This window comes from Heliangelus exortis, chromosome 19, assembly GCF_036169615.1.
Source record: "Heliangelus exortis chromosome 19, bHelExo1.hap1, whole genome shotgun sequence".
Lineage (NCBI taxonomy): Eukaryota > Metazoa > Chordata > Aves > Apodiformes > Trochilidae > Heliangelus > Heliangelus exortis.
The window spans coordinates 11,882,972-11,902,154 of record NC_092440.1 but is presented as its reverse complement, the minus strand read 5'-3'; the positions used below and the strand labels follow the sequence as shown (position 1 = coordinate 11,902,154).

General features: G+C 42.6%; 1 protein-coding gene and 1 long non-coding RNA gene across 3 annotated transcripts; one reads left to right on the top strand and one right to left on the bottom strand.

Moving 5' to 3' along the window:
- Positions 1 to 213: 213 nt before the first annotated feature.
- Positions 214 to 4,689, bottom strand: LOC139804908 (uncharacterized). Of its 2 annotated transcripts, XR_011729598.1 has the most exons (3): positions 4,435 to 4,689; positions 3,958 to 4,099; positions 214 to 840 (listed from the first exon to the last, which is right to left on the bottom strand). It is a non-coding gene; the product is annotated as an uncharacterized lncRNA (long non-coding RNA). The 2 variants fall into 2 exon arrangements; XR_011729597.1 differs by lacking the exon at positions 4,435 to 4,689 and having other exon boundaries at positions 3,958 to 4,326.
- A 16-nt stretch (positions 4,690 to 4,705) lies between these two features.
- Positions 4,706 to 18,944, top strand: PPP1CC (protein phosphatase 1 catalytic subunit gamma). The gene is made up of 7 exons (XM_071762704.1): positions 4,706 to 4,998; positions 13,128 to 13,259; positions 13,858 to 14,088; positions 15,570 to 15,674; positions 16,514 to 16,737; positions 17,220 to 17,354; positions 17,769 to 18,944. Exons 1-7 carry the CDS (start codon positions 4,944 to 4,946, stop codon positions 17,856 to 17,858), a joined length of 972 nt encoding a protein of 323 aa, XP_071618805.1. The 5' UTR covers positions 4,706 to 4,943; the 3' UTR covers positions 17,859 to 18,944.
- Positions 18,945 to 19,183: the final 239 nt, after the last annotated feature.

The window sequence follows — 19,183 nt, the reverse complement described above, 5'->3', positions numbered from 1 at the left end:
AGGGCACCTTTATATAATAAGGAATTTATCAGCAGCATTTTTTGCCTGTATCAAAAACTCACCAACAGAACATTTCTCCACTGGAAAATACCTTTCATCAGAAACCTACGAACTGCTTTTACCACAAAAGAAAACTAAAAAATAAAAGAAGTAGGAGGGGAAGAACAGCAAATCACATTTTCTCCCATGTCAGAATCATTTGTCTCAAGACTATTCAAGCAGAATCTTTTATCAAAAATTTGATTTTAACAAACTTGATATGGATTTGACATTGTTGACAGCTTCCTTGGGTGGGAGATTCCTGACAGGAACCAGCTGTTTGGTCAGACTGCTAAGCATGTGGCTCAGTGGAAATCTGGAAACCTGGCTCTGGTGTGCAGAAAAGAAGAGAAAAAAAGCCTTGGGCTGGCAGCCTGCTGCTGGGTGTCTGGGGATGAGGTTTCTGGAGTCCTTGGGGAGCCCCAGTGTGAAGCCAGAGGCTCCAGAGCAGCAGCCAACCCCGAGCTCTCCCCCAGGTCCTGCCCAGTGCAGCCCTGCAGCCTGCAGGGTTTTTCTTGCTGGAGGGAGATGATTGCTCTGGATGTTTTGTAAATAAAAGTTAACACTAAGAAAACACCTGCCTGTGCGTCACTGATTTCCTTCCAAAGAGGACAGGGACCCCCACATCTCCAGATCATTCTTGAAGTGTTTTCCAGCTCCTCTTCTTTTGTCTGACAAATTGGCACCGTCAGCCCCCAGGACTCTGCAGCATCTGAAATTTGAGGGTCAGCAAAATATTTCAGAGAGGAGAAGCAAGAAGCAGGGTGTAAAAGCTTCATCCTGACTGGCAGAGAAGGAGATCTGCATGCGAGGAGTAGGAGTTAGGAAAACATTTAAATCTTGGCTGTGTGTCATGTTAGGAAAAAGCACATTTGCCCCACAAGTCACCCATTCTTGTTGCAGTGTTTGGACAGGCCGTGTAGATCTTTGTTTGAAGTGTACACAAACACAATGAATTTCACAGCCTTAGCAAACACATCATCTAAGGCAAGGGGAAGAGTGGGTGACTTGTGTTTCTTAGGATCCACCTACCTACCAGGATAAAACAAGGAATGCTTCATTATCACCTGCAGATAGACAGGTACCTGTGTATAAATAAGATATCATAGAATCATAGAATCATAGAATCATAGAATCATAGAATCCTAGGGGTTGGAAGGGACCTGGAAAGATCATCTAGTCCAACCCCCCCTGCCAGAGCAGGGCCCCCTAGAGTACATCCCCTAGGAACGTGTCCAGGTGGGTTTTGAATGTCTCCAGTGAAGGAGACTCCACAACCCCCCTGGGCAGCCTGTTCCAGGGCTCCGTCACCCTTACAGTAAAAAATTTTTTCTGATATTCAACTTGAACCTCCTATGCTCCAATTTACACCCATTACCCCTTGTCCTATCACTGGTCACCACTGAGAAAAGCCTAACTCCATCTCCCTGACACTCACCCCTTACATATTTGAAAACATTGATGAGGTCACCCCTCAGTCTCCTTTTCTCCAAACTAAAGAGACCCAGCTCCCTCAGCCTTTCCTCATAAGGGAGATGTTCCACTCCCTTAATCATCTCAGTAGCTCTGCACTGGACTCTTTCAAGCACTTCCCTGTCCTTCTTGAACTGAGGGGCCCAGAACTGGACACAATACTCCAGGTGTGGCCTCACCAATGCAGAATAGAGGGGGAGGAGAACCTCTCTTGACCTACTAACCACCCCCTTTCTAATGCACCCCAGGATGCCATTGGCCTTCTTGGCCACAAGGGCACATTGCTGGCTCATGGGCATCTTCTTGTCTACCAGGACATCATCTAAGGCAAGGGGAAGAGTGGGTGGCTTGTGTTTCTTAGGATCCACCTACCTACCAGAATAAAACAAGGAATGCTTCATTATCACCTGCAGATAGACAGGTACCTGTGTATATATAAGATATATACATATTACACACAGCACATGCATGTGTGTCCATATATTACATATAAATTTATATGTACAGACCAATGATAAAAGTCCTGGATGTAGGTGGCTATTACAATATTTATATTTTTAAACCCAGCCACCTTGTGAGCAACCCAACAATAAACAGAAGTGGCATCCACAGGAGGGAGCAGGAATCAGAGGGGAAAGATGTTTTACACAGAGATCACAAGGAATGTCGCCAACAGTGATTTATTTGTGGAATTTTGAGGCAAGGAGAGAGGGAAGGAGGAAGAGACACAATGGTCTCAGAGCTGCAAGGGAGAAAAAGTGAACATCATTATGTATTTAGCAAACCAGAGTACCAGTTGTAGACAAATAGAAAGAAAAGGTGGATAGATGAACCAGAAGCTTCAAAATTAGGGAATGCTTCAAGTCTGTGTGCAGAGTTTAAGGACAAAGGGATTCCCCTTCCCCCTTTAGAAATAAATCATTGTTGTGAGCAACACCTGAGAACAAAAATAGTGTCAGGGTATTTATAACACCTTTGCTGAGTCCCTTTGCTAACCAGAGAAGTTTGTGTGGTGCAAGGCTTGTTTTTTCCCAGAGAGAAAAGGCAGCTTGCTAAAAAGATAATTCTGAGGTGGCATTTTTAATCTCTCTGGCTCATCTCAGAGTTTACTGCTGTTAAGTAAGGGTCCTTATTTTTTCTGCAAATGCAAAACCCCCCTCCAAACAGGACACCAGGCAGTGGTGGCTGCTGTCAAGACACGGAGCTGTAGCAAGGAACATTGGTGATTAAGGTGATGACAGAGCCTTGACAGATTCACCTTTATCTGTCACTTCTTTCCCTTCCCCTTGGCTACACCTCCTTTAATGGGAACTGACAGTGCTTCGGACCTTGCCTGATGTGGTTCAGCAAGTGAGATTCATTCTCTGCCCTGATCAGTCCCTGCTGGATCCTTCCTCCCTTCCAGAAGTACAGTGAATTCATTAAAATAAGTTCCCAGTGAATTCCACAGTACATCTTTTGGGTTGTACCCTGGGAGGTGCTGAGCTCTCCTCCTCCACTCCATTTCCCAGAGCATTAACATGAAGGAAAGGGACTCAGCACCCCAGCAGAGGTGCTCAGATCCTTGAAGGACTCATCCTTGGAGAGGGGATAACAGCTGAAGGACAAGATAAGATAAAGAGATTTTCAGCAAGGAACACAAGGCCATTGGAGGTTCCTCTGGAAACACAGGACCAATTTCTCTTTTTAAATAATTCAGCTAAGTCCAGGAGAACAACTTGCCCTGCAGATTTAGAAAGGATTTGAAAGAGAAAGCAAGCATTTGGTGTCAAGGAGCTGGTGGGGAGGGGTGTTCCCTGGGATGGTGCAGCTGAAAAATAGATGTAAAACTGTGAAAGCTGTCACGTTGAAGTAAACCTGAAGTAACTCTATTGTCTTCAACAGGGTTACTTTGGGCTTACACCAGCATGACAAAGATTAGCATATCAGCTTGGGCGTGCTCCCTACGATAAGCACTGGCTCAGGGAAGTTGACTCTTAAAGTTGCATTTTGCAACGGGAGAGCACCTGTGTTTCAGGCAGATTCTGTCTGAATCCTCTTATCTCCTTCCTCCCACCAGATCCAAGGTGTTGCTGAGGCTGCAAGTCCTCTCCTTTATCATCCTCACTGCCCCAAACTCTGCTCCGGCCCCACCATAGCAAGAAGCTGTTATGAATATTGTATAACTGTGGGCAGGAGGAATCCAGCACACGTGGTAGAAATTCACATGGGGAAGAGAAGGGAGGGGGGGAAAGAGGTTGACGCAGCCATCCCTGCAAATTAAAGCTGGAGTAAATGAGGCAATTAACACAAAATCCAATCCGAGATGCAAAATGAACAGGGGAAAGGCCCACACTGCCCATTTCCCTTGAAAATGCAATGTAGAACCTTGTTAATTGCTTGTAGCCAAGTTGTAGCTACATGTAGGATAAAATAACAGAAGTGTGAAGGAAAACAGTAAGATACTCTTGAAAGAGGAGGTTAATGTCTCCATCCATAGGGACTTCCAAGCACTCTGCCCTTGCTACTGACACTATTCACAGGGGAAGAGCCATGTACCTGAAGCTGCTCAGGAGCTGAAGGAACTGCTCAGGTTGCAGGAACATCTCTGAGGGAGCAGAAATGGAAGCTTAGAGCCCAGCAGTGCCCAGGCACCAGGCCGTGCTCTGGCAGAGCTGGTGATGGGCACCCAGATGTGGTTGAGCATCGAGCAGGGCTCGGGCCTGCATGGGGCTCCCTGAGGGCCGGGGACCCCCAAGTCCTCCAGGCCGGGCCCTGAGGGGAGAGGGAAGGGACCACCACCACCTTCACCTCATGTTGGCCCCACAGCCCTTCCCCACACATCCCGCAGCACCCCGTGAGGGACAGAGCAGCTGTTGGCGCCATTTCAGCGCCGTTCACCCGGGTCTGGCAAGGCAGCCATGATGCAGAAGGGGAGCGCACCCCTCATGCCTGCCGCCTCCCACCAGGCTCCACCGCAGCCGCTGCCTCCCTCCCGCCATCAGCAGACACTAAACGTCCCGTGGGCCCAACTCTCGGCCCGGTTTCGAGGGAGAGAGACCCGACCCCTGTGACAGCCCCGGCGCGCCGCACTATTTCCTCTCCCGTAAGCGGAAGGATTCGGCGCACGGTGGCGGCCGCGCTGCGTTCTCCGAACCCGCGCTTCCCGCCCGGGTTATAAAAGGTTCCCGGTGAGGCGCCTCGCGTTCGTAGTATCCGTGCGCCGGCCGAGCTCGCTGAGGAGACGGCGGCCATTTTGTTCAGTCCTGGGTGTCTGCTGAGACCGGAGGTCGAGGGGGGGTGGGGGGGAAGAGAGAGAGAGAGGGAAGGAAGGAGGAGAGGAAGGAGGCAAGGGTAAAACGAGGCAGAACGAGGAGAGAAGTCGGGCCGGCCAAGCAGCGAGCGGAGGGAGGGGAGCCGCGGGGAGGGGTCCGCCCGTCCGCTGAGAGGCGATGGCGGATATAGACAAGCTCAACATCGACAGCATCATCCAACGGCTGCTGGAGGGTGAGGGTCGCGGAAGGCACGGGGCGGGTGGCCGTGGGGTGGGTGGCGGCCGGGACGGTCCCCGGGATCCCGTCCGTGTGGCGTTTCCCTGCTCTCACCTCAGCCGCCGCTTCGGGTGATGCCCGGTGGGCTCGGGGGGACCAAAATGGAGGGGCGCTGGGACGCTTTGTCTTCCCGGGGCTCGTCCCCCGCCACCGCCCCGGGCGACTCCGCTCTTCAGCCCCAACTTTTCCTTCAGTCCTTGTGTCCATGAGCTGCTCCTGTTCCCTCATCCCTTCTGCGCTCCCGGTGCATTGCTGGGAGCAGCCGGCGGCCCCTCTTCTCCTCCCCTGCAGCTCTAAGGCGATGCTTAATTTAGGATGATTTTCGTACGAAAGTGTTTTTTAAAAACCTGGGTCGTTCTTTGGCCTTTCACACATGCATATGGGGGCTGTTCTTAGCGGTGGAGTCGTGGGGCTCTAGAAATAAGACTTGGTGTATTTAAAGAGACTGTTGAGGCAGCTTTTTAAAAAACCGGGAGGAGACTGGCACCGGTTTCTGGATATCGTGGTTTTCGCTTTGGTTAGCTCTTTGCATTAAAGCTTCCATAGGGCTTTGACTCTTAATTCGTAACACATGGTAGCTTTTTAAAGTGTGAAGAGAGAGTTGGCTTTCGGTGTTTCAAACAGTCTGTGGAAGGCCTTATTTTGTCGTCTTAGTGCTTTGGGGTGGAAGGAGTTTCATGGGAGTTTCTAAATCAAAGGAAAACCTGAAAGTTGCAAGGGGTATCTTCAGCACCATCCCTTTGGTTGCAGCGGTCAGCGCCAGACTAGAATTGTCGGCCGAGCTTTCTTAAGGCAAAAGGATGAGAAACAGCCGGTCATAAATTTTTTTCCCTACATCAAAGAAAAAAATCATAATTATTCTTTGAAGGAAACCAGCCTGATGAGCCTCATGTCACATCGGTCACTGCAGGCATCTCATCTGGACTTAAGCTCGGAGAGCTTGGTCAGGGATTTAACTTTTTTCCATTTGGCATAAAGTCATCAGAGATGTTGCTGAGACAAATGATGAAGAAATGTTTTTCAGCTGTATTACACCCTCTCCTTCTTACAATATTTTGCATGTGTAGTGGTTTGGATAGCAAAAGGTCAGAGGAACAACAGTGCTACTCTAGAATCATATGGAGTTAAAATCCCGTAAAAGTCTTACAGGATTATTGAGCTAGAATAAGTAAAAGTAAATAGGACTTCTTCTGTCATGTGTTTTGAGTCTTGCCTGTTAGCAATTTAAACTGACCTGGTTCAAATTATTTAAATGCTTCCGTTCATAAATTTATACCAGGATTTTTTTAAAACTTTAGTAGGAGGATTTGTAGCTGTCGGGTCCTGTATGTTGTGTGTTTGGTGACATATTAATACATGCTCAGTTTTATTGCAGGTATTAGGTTACTGTTCTGACTTGATTTCCCCCAGTGTACCTTGTGTGTTTTTCTCAAAGGGTAGGTTCTTAATGTAAAAAACGTGGAACAAGATAATCCTAGAAAGAGATCTGAATTATTTTTTTATTATTTCTCATTTCAAAAAGTAGCAAGATGTATTGTATGTGTTACATTATTACCCAGGCTGTGTATCTCTATCAGACCTGAGGAGAGATGAGAGTTCATAAATCAAGGTTCAGAAGGTTTGCTGACAAGATTTTTTTAGGAGGTGATGGTTCATGCAACTAAAGACATTACCTGAGGTTGCATCAGCTGCCAGAACTGAAATTTATTTTTTCTTTTATTGACATTTCAGCTGGGATTTTGGATTCCTTGAGGCAAGGATTGTCTTTCAATATTTAAAACAATTACCACCCTTAATAGCCTATACTAGTGGCTTTCTGTTGCTTATTAAATGTCTGCTATAAACATCTTTTCCAGACAGAGTAATGATTGACCTTTGTGGCAGTCTGTCATTTATATACTTTTTTCCAAAAGGGCAAAACGATTCTGCAGTTTAGCAAACTTTGCATTTTGGGGAGAGTGCTAAATGTTTGAATCACTGCAAACACCATTCTCTTTGGTTGTTTAAAATCTTTATTCATCCTTTCCCTGAAATTAAGGTCCAGCTAAGTAGGTGACATGACTGAACCTCTAAAGTGGAGGTCTGCATGATTTCAAATAGAGGGAGGAAAAAATACCTAAAGTATTTATAAGGATTCTCCTATTTAGAACAAGCAATAAATTCTTTTTTGGTGCAGTTCTGGTAGAACTGCTGCATAATGTTAGTTATGCAAAGTCTGGTGTGACTGTACCAGAAATCCATTTCAAGTGCTACCCTTCCTGAAAAGGTTGTGCAGAGATTAAAATCATGCTCAAACATGAAAACACTGCAAAATCTGTTTTAATAATCAGCTTACTCACAAAATGAGTTACCCAAATCTCTGTGCAAGCTTTAATTTTTAGAGCAATTTGGTAATTCATCACAGCTCTCCTTAAGCTGTATACTTGCATATTTTTATATTGGTTAACTCCAGGTAATTTTGCTAGTAAATAGCAAAGGATATGACCACAGGGCATTATCCCTCCCTTTTTACTGCTAACAAGCCCCAGTATTAAGGAGATAGTTGATGCAGTATTTCAAAGCAATTTAAAAATACAGCTAAGCAGGTACTTATGTTTTATAATATGCCTTAGCATTGCACTTTTGGAGGAAGATCAAGAGGCTATGCCAGTAGTGAGTCTGGTCTGATGGTGGAGGTGGAGTGGTTAAAGGGTAAAAAAAATAAATTGCTGTTACTTTGTTCCTAATCCAAAGTATTCATATGTATTTCTGAGGGGTTTTCACTTAGTTTCTATCCCGACTTCTCTGATCAACTCATATTGTTCTTTCTTTTTCCTCACATAATGATACTCTTCCACCCACATTAAACTAAGCTGAAATTATTAGTTTGTACTTGAAAAGACCTGGAAGTATATATTTAGCTTCTCATCCTAAGGTAAATATTAGAAGAGTTTGTGTGCTGCATGCTTAAAGTAGAGCCATCTGGCATTGAAATGTCACAAAAACCAGTTTTCAGTAGGACTGTTCTCAACCTTGGAAAGCCATCCAGTGAAAACATTGGACATACCTTTTTTTTTTCTGGAATAAAATTTTTTTTGTTATTTTCTGCACTAATGAGGGTTGTGTTATGCTAGGAACCACCTCAGAAGTACAGGTTGTCTAATTTTATCACTTGTAGTAACTGTATTAACAACAATTTTCACAAGAATAAGGCTTCTAAAATGTAGTAACTCTATTAACAACAATTTTCACAAGAATAAGGCTTCTAAAATATAGTAACTTACAGTATCCTGCCACCTGGATATTGAAATGGTTCTGAAGTGTCCTCGATAGTGGGTACAGATATTTATGGAACTATAGTGACTTCACTGAGGAATAAGAAGGGACAGGCAGGATAACAAATTATGCTGCTTCTAGGAGGAATATTGCAAGGAGTAACTTCATGGTTCTGAACCTTCATCTGTGTGTGTCTGCTAAATCAAAACTGCCAGCAGAGATGATGCAGAAAAGCTCCCAGGAAGATTAAAATTCAGTGGCATCTGTATAGTCATGGAAAGGGTTCCAGGAAATGGCAGAATTCCTGCTGAGCATGCAGAGAATGAGTGACAAATCCCAAGATTCCCTGACTGTGAGCATGGCTTACTTTCCCTGTCATGTCAGATGGTGTTCCTGTTGCTTGAGCCCCTTATCCATTACCTTCATCTCATGCCTTGGCAGTTACTCAGAGATAAGTAGGGTCAGGTTTGAAAGGGGAGCTGATAGGAGCATATCTAGAAATGAAGGTTGAAATGTACTAGACTTACCATGGTGAAGATAAACAGCAGGGTAAAATAACCCAATTTCAACATACAGAAGCAAATGACAACCCGAGTTGATGTATGTTACTGAAAGTCCTTTCTGTGCTGCAGCCCCTGCAAAGGCTGTTGAGGGAAAACTAAGTAATGAATGGAGGCTCCTTTGGATAAAGCCATGTGAGGCTAGGCTGCTGGCAGCTGTTCTGAAAGCTGAAATCCCAGTCAGTGCACAAAAATCAGGGAGAAGCTTGAAATCCTCAAACTTTCCTGATTAGACACCCACAGGTTTCTATTCCCAGTAAAGCCTGTTGTGTAGCTGTGAAGGACATGGTCTCTCTAATTTGCTTTAAGTGGAGAAAGAGCATCCTCCAGTTATTAAAAATAGTTGAGCCAAAGAGCATGGATAAACTTCCGCTGACAACAGGGAACAGAGTCTGAGAAATGCAGGTCTCTGATTTATTTCTGTCCCCTTTCTGCTAAATCCAGCACTGATTTGGTCTGAAGCATTGCTTCAAATGTCTCATGCTCAGAGATGTTGATCTGAAACGTGGTCAGATTTCACTTCATGATGAGTTGAGATACTGTGATGAAGTTTCTAATAGACAAGCAGCACTTGTTGACATCAAACCATATAATTTTCCTTAGTTTGTGTAGCTTAATGCTAGTTGTTTCCTGCTGTGTTGCAGCAGTCTTAAAAAATGGAAGCTCTGCATCTGGAAGATGAGGTGTAGATTTTTGTCACTGCTGTGGATTCAGAGAGGTGAATTAAATCCTGTGTTTGTTGCCCACTCAGTGAAGTGGAGGAGTTGGTCTTACCTGAGTATGATGAGTGTGAGCTCCTGTTGCTATCCAGCTCTGTCCTGTGTGGAAATGCATTACAAGATCAAAATTTTTGCAGTTGTGCAGAATCTTGTTTGATAATGCTGCTGTGAATTATTGTCATATGAAACTAGAATGTTTTAGAAGGTTAGGCACTTAGGGGCTGCTTTTCAGTTTTGAGTTTGAAATAATTGGAGCAAAGTTGGTAGAAAATCAAGCATTTTCAAGTCAGTTATTCCCCTTGTGTGGTGCAAAACTGAATGGGAAACTGTCATCAGAACTCTAAAAATACTAAAAACAACCTGCAGGATTTCTGGCAGTGTCTCTAGGATTGCAGAGATCTTGACTTAAAATATGATAGATCCAAGAGAGTTGCTTAATAAGCCAAAAATGAACGGACCTGCTGATTGTTTTCTTAAAAACAGTTTCTGTACAAGAAAGTGAGTCTGCAGGACTCCAGTTGACAGCATTTCTACTGCTTTGCTGTATGTAACACTGAAGGAAAATGAGATTTTTGGATTAAACTTCTAGTACTTTAGAATATTCTATTTTTGAATACTTTTCTAAGTATCCATCACTTTCATATACAGTGCTTTGACTAAGGTACTGTACAGTGTTACAGTTGCAGGTGGCTTCATTAAAGGATTGTGTGGTGCCAAACTGAACACTGGAAAATGGTAGTGATAGGGTGTGGTGTAGAAATCTGTCACGCTCTACAGGGGTGTGGTTGTCTGACTGTTGTGTGTTCAAGATCCCACAGTTTATCCCTCACAAATATATATAAAAAATCTAAAAGCTATCCTGAATGTTAAGCAGTGTTTTCATCCTGCAGCTCTTTGCTTGCACCTAAATGAGAGGGGTGCTCTTTCCTACTTCTGCCTCCTTTCCCCCTCTGCTGGGTGGCTGTTGTACTGCACTCACCTCTGCTTTTACTCCTTCATTTTAGAATTGGTGTCTGATTGTTCCTTTCCTGAAGTTTTCCTCCTTGTCTTGTCCTCTAATTTTAATAATTGGAACCTATGTTGAAATCTCTGCAGAGATCACCCAGGCTCCAGGGAGGCATCTTTTCCACAGTCTGTTCCATCCAGTGGAGAGCTTATTTTTCCAAAACTTCTCTTACTTTATTTGTACAGTGGAGAAGCTTGTACTTGTTAGAAGGCTGCCCAGACTGAACTGAAATTCAAGATCTTGAAAATTCAAGATCTTGAAAAATTATTTTTAGGACCAGGAGCATCTCAGCCTAAAAAAGCGTGGGCGTATATTACTGTCTGGCAATAGTGCAGCACTGTGTTGAGACAAGACATAAATATTATTTGAAATGGGCTGACTTTTTTCCTGAACCAATTAATCTTTGGCTTGTTTTGCTGTCAGTTCCAGACTGTCATTCCTCAGGTAACCTTTATGCATCACAAAAACAAGTGTGTATGTGCAGTACTATTGAGCTGTTCCTTTGACTTTATGACCAAGCTGCCAATTCCTATTGTACTGTTTGATCTCTACAAGCTCTACCCTGTTTTGGTCCAAAGCAGAGAAAAGAAACTGTGAACACAACATATTTTTATAGTTGATTATTTTTGCCTTCCTTACTGGGAGTAAGTAGCTTGAAGAGTCAATCAGAGCAACCTTCATTCAGACTGAGCATCCTGCGTTTCCTTGCCAGCTCTTTCATCCTGGATGAGAAAATCTTTGCACTAAAAATACAGATTTCTCACACCAGCATGCACTTCTGCATTTTTGACTCTTCTGAAGCCAAGAATATTTTTTTCCAGGATATATAGATCAATGTTAGAAGAAGCTGAACACGCTTGTTTCTTCCATGCTGATTCCATGTTGGATGAAAGTGATCAAAATGCCACTGGCAGGCAGTGTGCTACAGAACTGAATTTAATTGTCCTGTTCTTGCATCCTTGTGGTGTCTGTGCAAGTGAATTTGTGAACTGCAACAAGCATCGTTTTACCTTGTCAAGGTTTTCTAAAAGCAGATGACTAACACTGCATGAAGATTACACTGGTTCAGTGGAAATGTATTGGAGAAACACAAAAAACTTCAATCTGGAGCAGTTTTCAGATTTTCATTTAACCTTCGGCAAAGATAAATGCATAATCTTTATTCATGAGTTTTAGTGACTCAGTGCATTACACAGTCTGTATAATATTTTATACTTTTTAATTTATGGATGTGAGGTGTGCAGCATTTGGCTTTAGCAATTTCTAACAAGACCAGATTATGGAAAGTTCCATTTTTTGCTTCTCAGAAAACTAAATACAAGTGTATTGTATTATCTCAAAAGCAAACGTGAAATGTTAAAATTTAAGAATAGGGGAAATTTTAACATTTATAGTTCAGCCACCTGATTACTTTATTCTGCAGATTTCATTATTGCTTCTGGATATTTGGCATTTTGAGTAACTTGTTCATGGTTCAGGAGAGTTTGGAAAATTACTGTATGGATGAAAAACCTCATGCGTGATAAACTGCTGTGACAAAGCTTTAACTTTCATTTATATGCTTCATTGCTTCAAATATCTTAATGAATACATGAAGTGTGGTGGTAATTCTGGTGTTGCCATGTAATGTTAGTGTTGAGTGATAATACCCAGGCAGTGAATAAGAGAGGAACATGTATTGCTTGAAAAAGCACATTACTGAAGCCCTGACTTTTAACCTACAATTATCTTAATGTCACTGTCTCTACCCAGTGATTTCAACTAAGGTTTCATTTTGAAGCTTATTTGAGGGAAGGTGGTGTGGTTTAGGGTGTTGTCAGTGATTGTGCCACCAGGACCAGGGTCTCTGGGAGTCAGTACACACTGTAAGTTGTTTTGGTAGTAACATTGTTGTGTGTAGTTCAGTCATAAAACTACAGCATTGCTACCATAGGAATATCCTTTGTATTTCTTGGTAACAGAAATGCAGAGGGAGGTGGGTGATAGATAAATAAATGGTCAGAAAGCTGTGCTGGTGAGTGGAGAATTGGTGTCCTTGTCCTTATTTTTCTTCCATGTTTGCTGAGTGGAACAGGGCAGTGCAGTGGTTACTGTGCTGTACTTCTGGTTGTTTGGATGCTGCCTGGGGCCAGGCTGCCTGCTCCTCCTGGAGCTCCAATGTTGATTATTAAATGGAGACTTCCTTTTCTCAAATTCAGACAGCTTCCAGAGAACAAGTGGATAACAGCTTCATTTAAAAATATATGTAGCCACATTGGACAAGATGGCTTTTATAAATAAATAGAACTAAACTGGTGCTATTTAAAATGTGACATTTAACAGGGGAAGTGTTGAGCCATGAATTCTGTTAAATGAAAGCAAGGTACAACTGAAAGGGAACATGTTATCCTTGCTGTGGCAGCATGCAGTGCACTTTTCCCTCAGCAGACTGTTACTACCCTGTTATCTTCTCATTTTGTATTACAGGGGCATTTAGTCAGGCTCTAAAAATAACATTCAGGATATTGTTGATTTGGATTAACTGACTTCTGACTCCTTCTGACAGTGCGAGGATCAAAACCAGGCAAAAATGTCCAACTTCAGGAGAATGAAATTAGAGGACTGTGCTTGAAATCTAGAGAAATCTTTCTGAGTCAGCCTATTCTGCTAGAACTTGAAGCTCCACTGAAAATCTGCGGTGAGCCCCATGATTTTGATTTGATTCTGGGGGGGTTGGGAAGGGTATCAGGTAAATACAGACCTTAAGCAGAGGACAAATGCCAGGTGCTACTTTCACCAAACAGTCCAGACCCAAAAAGTAAGCAGTTCAGTTTCACCAGGCCTTTTGAGGGAGGAATTCACTAAGTTTTTAGAAAGGAGCATTTTGTATCAGTGAAATAATGTTTGGCCCACTTAGGACAGAACAAGGAGAAGCAAAGGAGAACCACAGCAGTTTATTGTAGCTGCTTTTCAGACTTGAACAGTGACTTTACAAGGTTTTTAAATCCTTTAGCTGGAGGTCAGACTTTCATTTGGACATGTGCTTGGTTTCTTGGAATCTTGACTTTGTTTTGCACATGTATGAATATTTCAGAGGAGCTCCATATTTCATCTTAGTGCAGTTAACTGATGCATTACATAGACATCAAACCTCAGAACGTGATCATTTTTATATATATTAAGACAAACTAATCTTTATGCTGTTGGCTGTAGGTAATGGCAAGTTTTTATTCTTTATGAAGCATCAGTCATTTGTTCTTTCCCACTTAAATTTAATTTCTGACTCCTCCCCACAGGTGACATCCACGGGCAGTACTATGACTTGCTTCGACTCTTTGAATATGGAGGTTTTCCCCCAGAAAGCAACTACCTGTTCCTTGGTGATTATGTTGACAGAGGAAAACAGTCTTTAGAAACAATTTGTCTTCTGTTGGCCTACAAAATTAAATACCCAGAGAATTTTTTCCTCCTTAGAGGGAATCACGAGTGTGCCAGCATCAACAGAATTTATGGGTTTTATGATGAATGTAAGTACTGGAGATGTGAGTCTTGGCTTGGGAGTGCAGGGTAGCTTTGCAGTTCCCTTTGCACTCTTTGGGAAGGGGGGGCTTGGCTTCACCAAAGAAGGGACTTGAACTCATCAAATTCCTTCTACCAAGGAAGGGAAAAGTGTCCTCTCCCTGCTCCTCACAGTACAAAGCAGGATAAAAGGGAGTTATTTTATTAATTGGCTGCTATTGGCTGTTCCCACTATTGTATATTTGTTCAAGTTCCTATGATAACATCATCTAATGAGAAATAAGAGAATTTTAATTTGTGTTTTCCAAAAGTTCACCTCTGTTTCTTTCATCTGAGAGAGGAGGAGGAGGATGTGTACTTGTGTTACAGCTTCAACTGAAAAATGGGCTGCTCTTTACAGGTCTTTACCTGTAACCTTGTAATGTTAAAAACAACCAAACAAAAAACCAACAAAAATTAAAAAAAACCAAGAAAGACTTTGCCCTTCTCTGGATGCAGCCCTGCTGTATTGTCCTGTTGCTTTGGCCATAATGGGGCAAAGTGTGTGTGGGGCCTTCAGTGAGACCTCTGCTTGGGTTGAGCAGCAGATGTTTGCTCACTCAGGTGGCTTCAGCTGCAGGAGTTGCTTTTTCTGACCCAGTGCATCAGCCTTTTAATGAAGAATAATGTGTTTATCTGGCACTATGAGCATTCCCTTTCACCAGCCACAGTGCTGCTGTGCAGTTAATGACCACCCTCACAGAACAACAAATGTTGCTGTGACATAGAAGTTTATGTTCATGTTTCAAAGGATGTAACTTAACAAATCCAGGTGATGCTGAGGAGATTAAGCTGTGAAATCAGTTGTGCACTGGAGCATTCTCACAACCTGTGCTGTGGGACATGGTTGACTTGCAGCTCCCAAGATGTACTCTCCATGTCTTGTTCTCCTTCAGTGAGGAGACAAAGGCGTGTGGTATTTCAGAGATTAATCACAGCCTTAGTCATATATTAGAAATGTTAAGGTCTCCTATCTGTTGGGAGAGTCCCTTTGAAAGTAAAACTGTAGCACTTTTCATTTTTCAGCCCTGTTTCTTTGCCTAAAGGGACTTGATGTGGTAAAGCAGTAGCAGAGGTTTAAAGCAAATCTGCTTTCTAAGGATTGCTGTCTTCCCTATAAGAAAAGAGCAAATGGCAAGGTTTTCTGAAATGGATCAAATTCTCCAAGGGCTAATTTTCCAAAGCAAAGTTGGGACTGGGGAGTCTGACAACAGGAGAATGTCATTCTGCTGTCCTCAGGGTCACCTCAGTGCTCTGCCACGGTGAAAGAGACCTTTGCACTTTCTAGAAAGGAATAAAATGTGTCAGTGGGTACTGGAGAAGATAAAGTGTGCATAGGCTTTAATGCTGACTTTTTGTCAGGAGTAAACTTCAGGTAGCCATGTTAAGTTGGTTGAAATTTGTGTTAGAAAAGCATATTGAGGGGTTTTTTCTCTGAAATGTCTTCTAGGTAAGAGGAGATACAATATTAAGCTGTGGAAAACCTTCACAGACTGTTTTAACTGTTTACCAATTGCAGCTATTGTGGATGAGAAAATATTCTGCTGTCATGGGGGTAAGTAAGAGTTCCTGAGGTGATGTTTGAGAAACTGCAGTCTCTAGGCTCAGTCATTGCAATTTCATGTTTATAAAACATAAACATCAGATCTGTAGGGATTTTTCTCTGCCTTGGTTCCTGTGTGAGCTTGGTTAGTGTCAATTTTTGTGAATCATTGAGGTGCTAGTTTTGTGAAAGTTTTTTCTTTTATATCAAAAGGGATATTTAATGTAAATCCTTGTAAAGTAAAGAATCCTTGTAGTTTTTTTCTTTTTAGGCTTACATGACTAGGAGTTTTATATCCATTCTGAAAACACATCTGTTCTCAGAATTGTAGAATGGTTTGAGTTGGAAGGCACCTTTCAAGATTGTTTGGAGATTCATTTGTAGAAATTGGCTCTGTTATGCTGTGTGATGCCTGCCTCATGCAGCTTTTCAGAGTAAATGACTTGCTGCACCTTAAATGTTTTAGCACCAGGGAGACCCAGCAATGAAAAGTGGTACCAGGTCTGTTTGACACTGTTTTCATTTTTACTGGGCCTGTTATTTAAAAGAAACATCCTCTTTGATTTCTAGCATTAATGTTTCTCTTACTTAACAGCTCTTACAGAAGGTTTCAGTGAGATTCTTGCAGTGCAAATGGTTCTGCTTATCTTGCTTCCAGTAAATCTTTGAGAAACTGACTTGGCTTTTGTTACAAATGCTTGAATAAAATCAGTGAGTTAACATTGCCATTGTGCTGTGTAAAACTCCAGTGGTGAGTCAGCTTGCATCCCAGTTACTTTTCTCTTGAACTAATACCTCAATCTTTAGTTGGACTAAACTGGGAACCACTCCTGTGTCTCAACTCTGCACAGGTTTGTCCCCTGACCTTCAGTCCATGGAACAGATCAGACGGATCATGCGTCCCACAGATGTGCCAGATCAGGGGCTGCTTTGTGACCTCCTGTGGTCTGACCCTGACAAGGATGTCTTAGGATGGGGTGAAAACGACAGAGGAGTGTCCTTCACATTTGGTGCTGAAGTGGTTGCTAAGTTTCTCCATAAACATGATTTGGATCTCATATGCAGAGCCCATCAGGTATTTTAATTTTACACATTAAGCCACAGAATAATTGAGGTTTGGAGGGACCTGAAATGGGCAGCTGGTCCCTCCCTCCACTTGTGTGTTCAACACAGGACAAACCAGTGTAAGGCTGAGTTGCTGAGGATCTTGTCCAGCCAAGCTTTAAATACTTGCAGGGATCAGGATTCTGATCTCTTAACAACTTGTCCCAGTGTTTAACAACCCTTGAAAAGAACTGGTTTTATTTAATACATATAAATTGTGACTGATTCCTGAACAAGATTATCTTGAACCTGGCACAGTCCTGGTTTTCTCATTGCTAATGGGCTCCATGCTGAACAGGATCCTGTGATGTTCTCCCTGTTTTGCTGTAAAAGTTTGAAACTCATGCTCCTTAGATGTAGCCATTTTTTCAGCTGCTGGCTCTGTTCCAGCTGCTTTGCACCTTGGCAGGAAGAAGCTGCTCAGTCTAAATCCTACTGCTTTTCTCTCTAAAGGTTGTTGAAGATGGATACGAGTTTTTTGCAAAAAGGCAATTGGTAACTCTCTTTTCTGCCCCAAATTACTGTGGAGAATTTGACAATGCAGGTGCCATGATGAGTGTGGATGAGACTCTAATGTGCTCTTTTCAGGTAAGGTTTTTTTGGAAGATTTTACCCCCTTGTTAGTGCAGTCAGACTTTAAATGTGCTGCATTTCAAATTGCTGCTTCACTGTTGCAAACCTATAATGCTTGTTTCAAATAGATTTTTAGAGCTACCACCTGTAGACAGGGCTTTGCACTCACATCTTCAGAAATCTGAGAAGTCCTTGCTGGTGTGAGTGGATGAACTGGTTTACTCTGGAATTAAATTTTCCAAGCAAACTGTCAGCTGTTACCCTGCTTCCACTCTTTCTCCGAGCCCTCTCATAGCTGGGTAGGAAACACCTTTATTTCGAGGCACTTTTATGGCTTACCCAGCAAACCTCTGTAATGCCCTTACTAGTCAGTTATTTGATTGGAAGAAAGCTCAAGCTTTTTGCTAAACAACTCAACTCTCTTTTCAGATTTTGAAACCTGCAGAGAAAAAGAAGCCCAATTCCAGCAGACCCGTAACGCCTCCCAGGGGGATGATCACAAAACAAGCAAAGAAATAACCAGTCTGGCTCTGCCTTCCTGGGACTTGTACTATAGTATATAACCTCCATTTTTAAAACTGTAATGTGTACTGTTCAGCTTGCTCAAAATAGGTAATGTGTTTGTGGTTTTCCTTTTCACCTGATGAGTGGCATTTGCTGGTTGTAACAGCAAATCAAAGACTTTTCTCCCTCCCAGGAAAAGCGTTTTCAACTTTCCCTCCATCGGTGTCCACTCCACAGCATCTTATCCTCTCATGATGGGTGATTGTACAACTGACCTCCTCAACCTGAACAACGAGTAGTGTGTCAATGCTTGTTTTCTTCTTTAGGATCTAAAGAGGGCACTAGTGTGCTGTGAGAGTAGAGATTTGTTACTGTCAGAAATTACATGCTGTTTATACAAACCACTGTGAACTTTTTTTTTTTTTAATCTGTTTTAAAGGGATCGCTTTTCTTTTAATCTCATGGACACGTTAGTTTTATTGCTGCCAGCATTTAGAAGTAACCTTCAACCTTGCCAGCCTCCCTGGTATGATGTATATTTAATTCAGACACTCCTCCCTCTCCCTATCCTTCCAATGATGATTAAAGCCATTATTTTAAGTGTTTGTGTCTCTTTCCTGAAGCCAAAGTTCGCTTAGAAAACTCTTTGTACACGACCCAGCACCCTGACTTGGCAGGGCTCTCCCTTCACTCCTTCCTCCTGGAGACAAAAGGAAGTTCTGACTTGAAATAGCAACTAGAAATGCTGTGCTGTTGGTTCTGTTCCTGGTGAAAGCAAAACACGTTTTTTGTACAGTTTCTGGAAGCTCAATCAAGAGGACTGTTTCCCAGTGGCATCCTGTGGCAGAAATCTGGAAGTTACAGAAATGGATCTAGAGCTGCCTGAACGGGTTTTGTTGCATTTTAGCCTAAAGACTTTGTTCTACAAAAAGGCCTAGAAAACAGCTTGATAAGCCAACCAGAGGGGTTGATCTTGATCACTGGTTTATATAAATCTCTCACGGAATCTTGTTTTTTAAAAACTGTTAATCTTTTTTGAACAGATAACAGTGTACAATACCATGTAGTGAAAATCACTTATTAAATGAAGAAATTGTTAAATCTTCTCGGTGTCAGTTTATCACAGAATTATCCACACTCCTGCTAGCAGAGGGACCTGACTTAGATAAATAAATTGTTCTGAAAACCCACAAAATCTTGGTTTGGATTTGTCTAACATACAAGCAGCAGAGGGATGGTTGGATTCACACCCAGCTTTGGAGCTTTTATGCATAAATATTGACTTTAGATACCAACACCCTCCCACCAGAGTGGGTGGGCACAGGCCTGGCACTTGCAGG

Coding starts and splice junctions, on each gene's coding strand:
- PPP1CC (XM_071762704.1), top strand. CDS start 4,944: ATGGCGGATATAGACAAGCTCAACATCGACAGCATCATCCAACGGCTG. Junction 4,999..13,127: donor CATCCAACGGCTGCTGGAGG/GTGAGGGTCGCG, acceptor TCCTTCTGACAG/TGCGAGGATCAAAACCAGGC. Junction 15,675..16,513: donor AATATTCTGCTGTCATGGGG/GTAAGTAAGAGT, acceptor AACTCTGCACAG/GTTTGTCCCCTGACCTTCAG.